A 735-nucleotide genomic window follows, 5' to 3' on the forward strand; every position below is an offset into this window, starting at 1 on the left:
CCTGCTCCTCCTTGACGCGCAGGGGCCCGTAGCCCAGGTCGCCGGGCCACAGCGGCTGCGGGGAGGCCCCGCCGGGGCCCTCGGCCTTGGGCTCCGCGTCCTCCTTCCCGTAGCTGCTGCCGCCCTCGTGGCAGCTGGCGATGGCCGAGTCCCCGGAGGAGTTGGTGGGGCTGGTGCGCCGGGCCAGCCACGGGGACAGGCTCCTGCCGGCCATCACGGCCGAGAGCAGGGCGTCCGTGCCGCCGCCCGCCGGGCCGCCGAGCTCGAACTCCGAGAGCTCGTCCGAGGCGTCCGGCTTGATGCTGATGTCCAGGGCGGCCTTGATGAAGTCGTGGCAGGCCTGCACGATGTCGGTCATCTGCAGGAAGCTGGCCGCGGACATCACCTCGATGACGTTCCTGCTGGTGAGCGCCAGGTGGGCCGAGTACATGAAGTCGATGATGGCCTGGAAGCCCTGGGCGGTGACGATGTCCAGGTGCGTGACGGCGGCCTGGCCGGGCGCCTTCTGCACCTGGCAGTACAGCGTCTTGAAGTAGCGGCTGCTGCCCAGCAGCACGTTCCTGTGGGCGCGGAAGACCCTGCCCTCCACCACCACGCTCACGTCGCACAGCACCCCCAGCCGCCGCTGCTCGTCCAGCTCCCGCAGCAGCTGCCGGTAGTGCGAGGGGATCTCCATGGCGGCGGGCGCGGGCGCGGGCACCGCTACAGGCCCTGCGGGCAGACGAGAGCGTCAGC

At 71.7% G+C, this 735-nt stretch overlaps 1 protein-coding gene across 1 annotated transcript in view; it reads right to left on the minus strand.

Annotated features, from left to right (window-relative positions):
• ZBTB46 (zinc finger and BTB domain containing 46) overlaps positions 1-702 on the minus strand; it is a 12419-nt gene extending 11717 nt beyond the window's left edge. Inside the window, exon 1 of the mRNA XM_012728172.1 lies at positions 6-702. Within this exon, the coding sequence (XP_012583626.1) occupies positions 6-676 (671 nt within the window). The 5' untranslated portion in view covers positions 677-702. The remainder of the gene's footprint in view (positions 1-5) is intronic.
• Between the last annotated feature and the right edge of the window lie 33 nt (positions 703-735).

This window comes from Condylura cristata, unplaced genomic scaffold (genome assembly GCF_000260355.1).
Source record: "Condylura cristata isolate star-nosed mole 26May11 unplaced genomic scaffold, ConCri1.0 scaffold00022, whole genome shotgun sequence".
Taxonomy (NCBI): domain Eukaryota; kingdom Metazoa; phylum Chordata; class Mammalia; order Eulipotyphla; family Talpidae; genus Condylura; species Condylura cristata.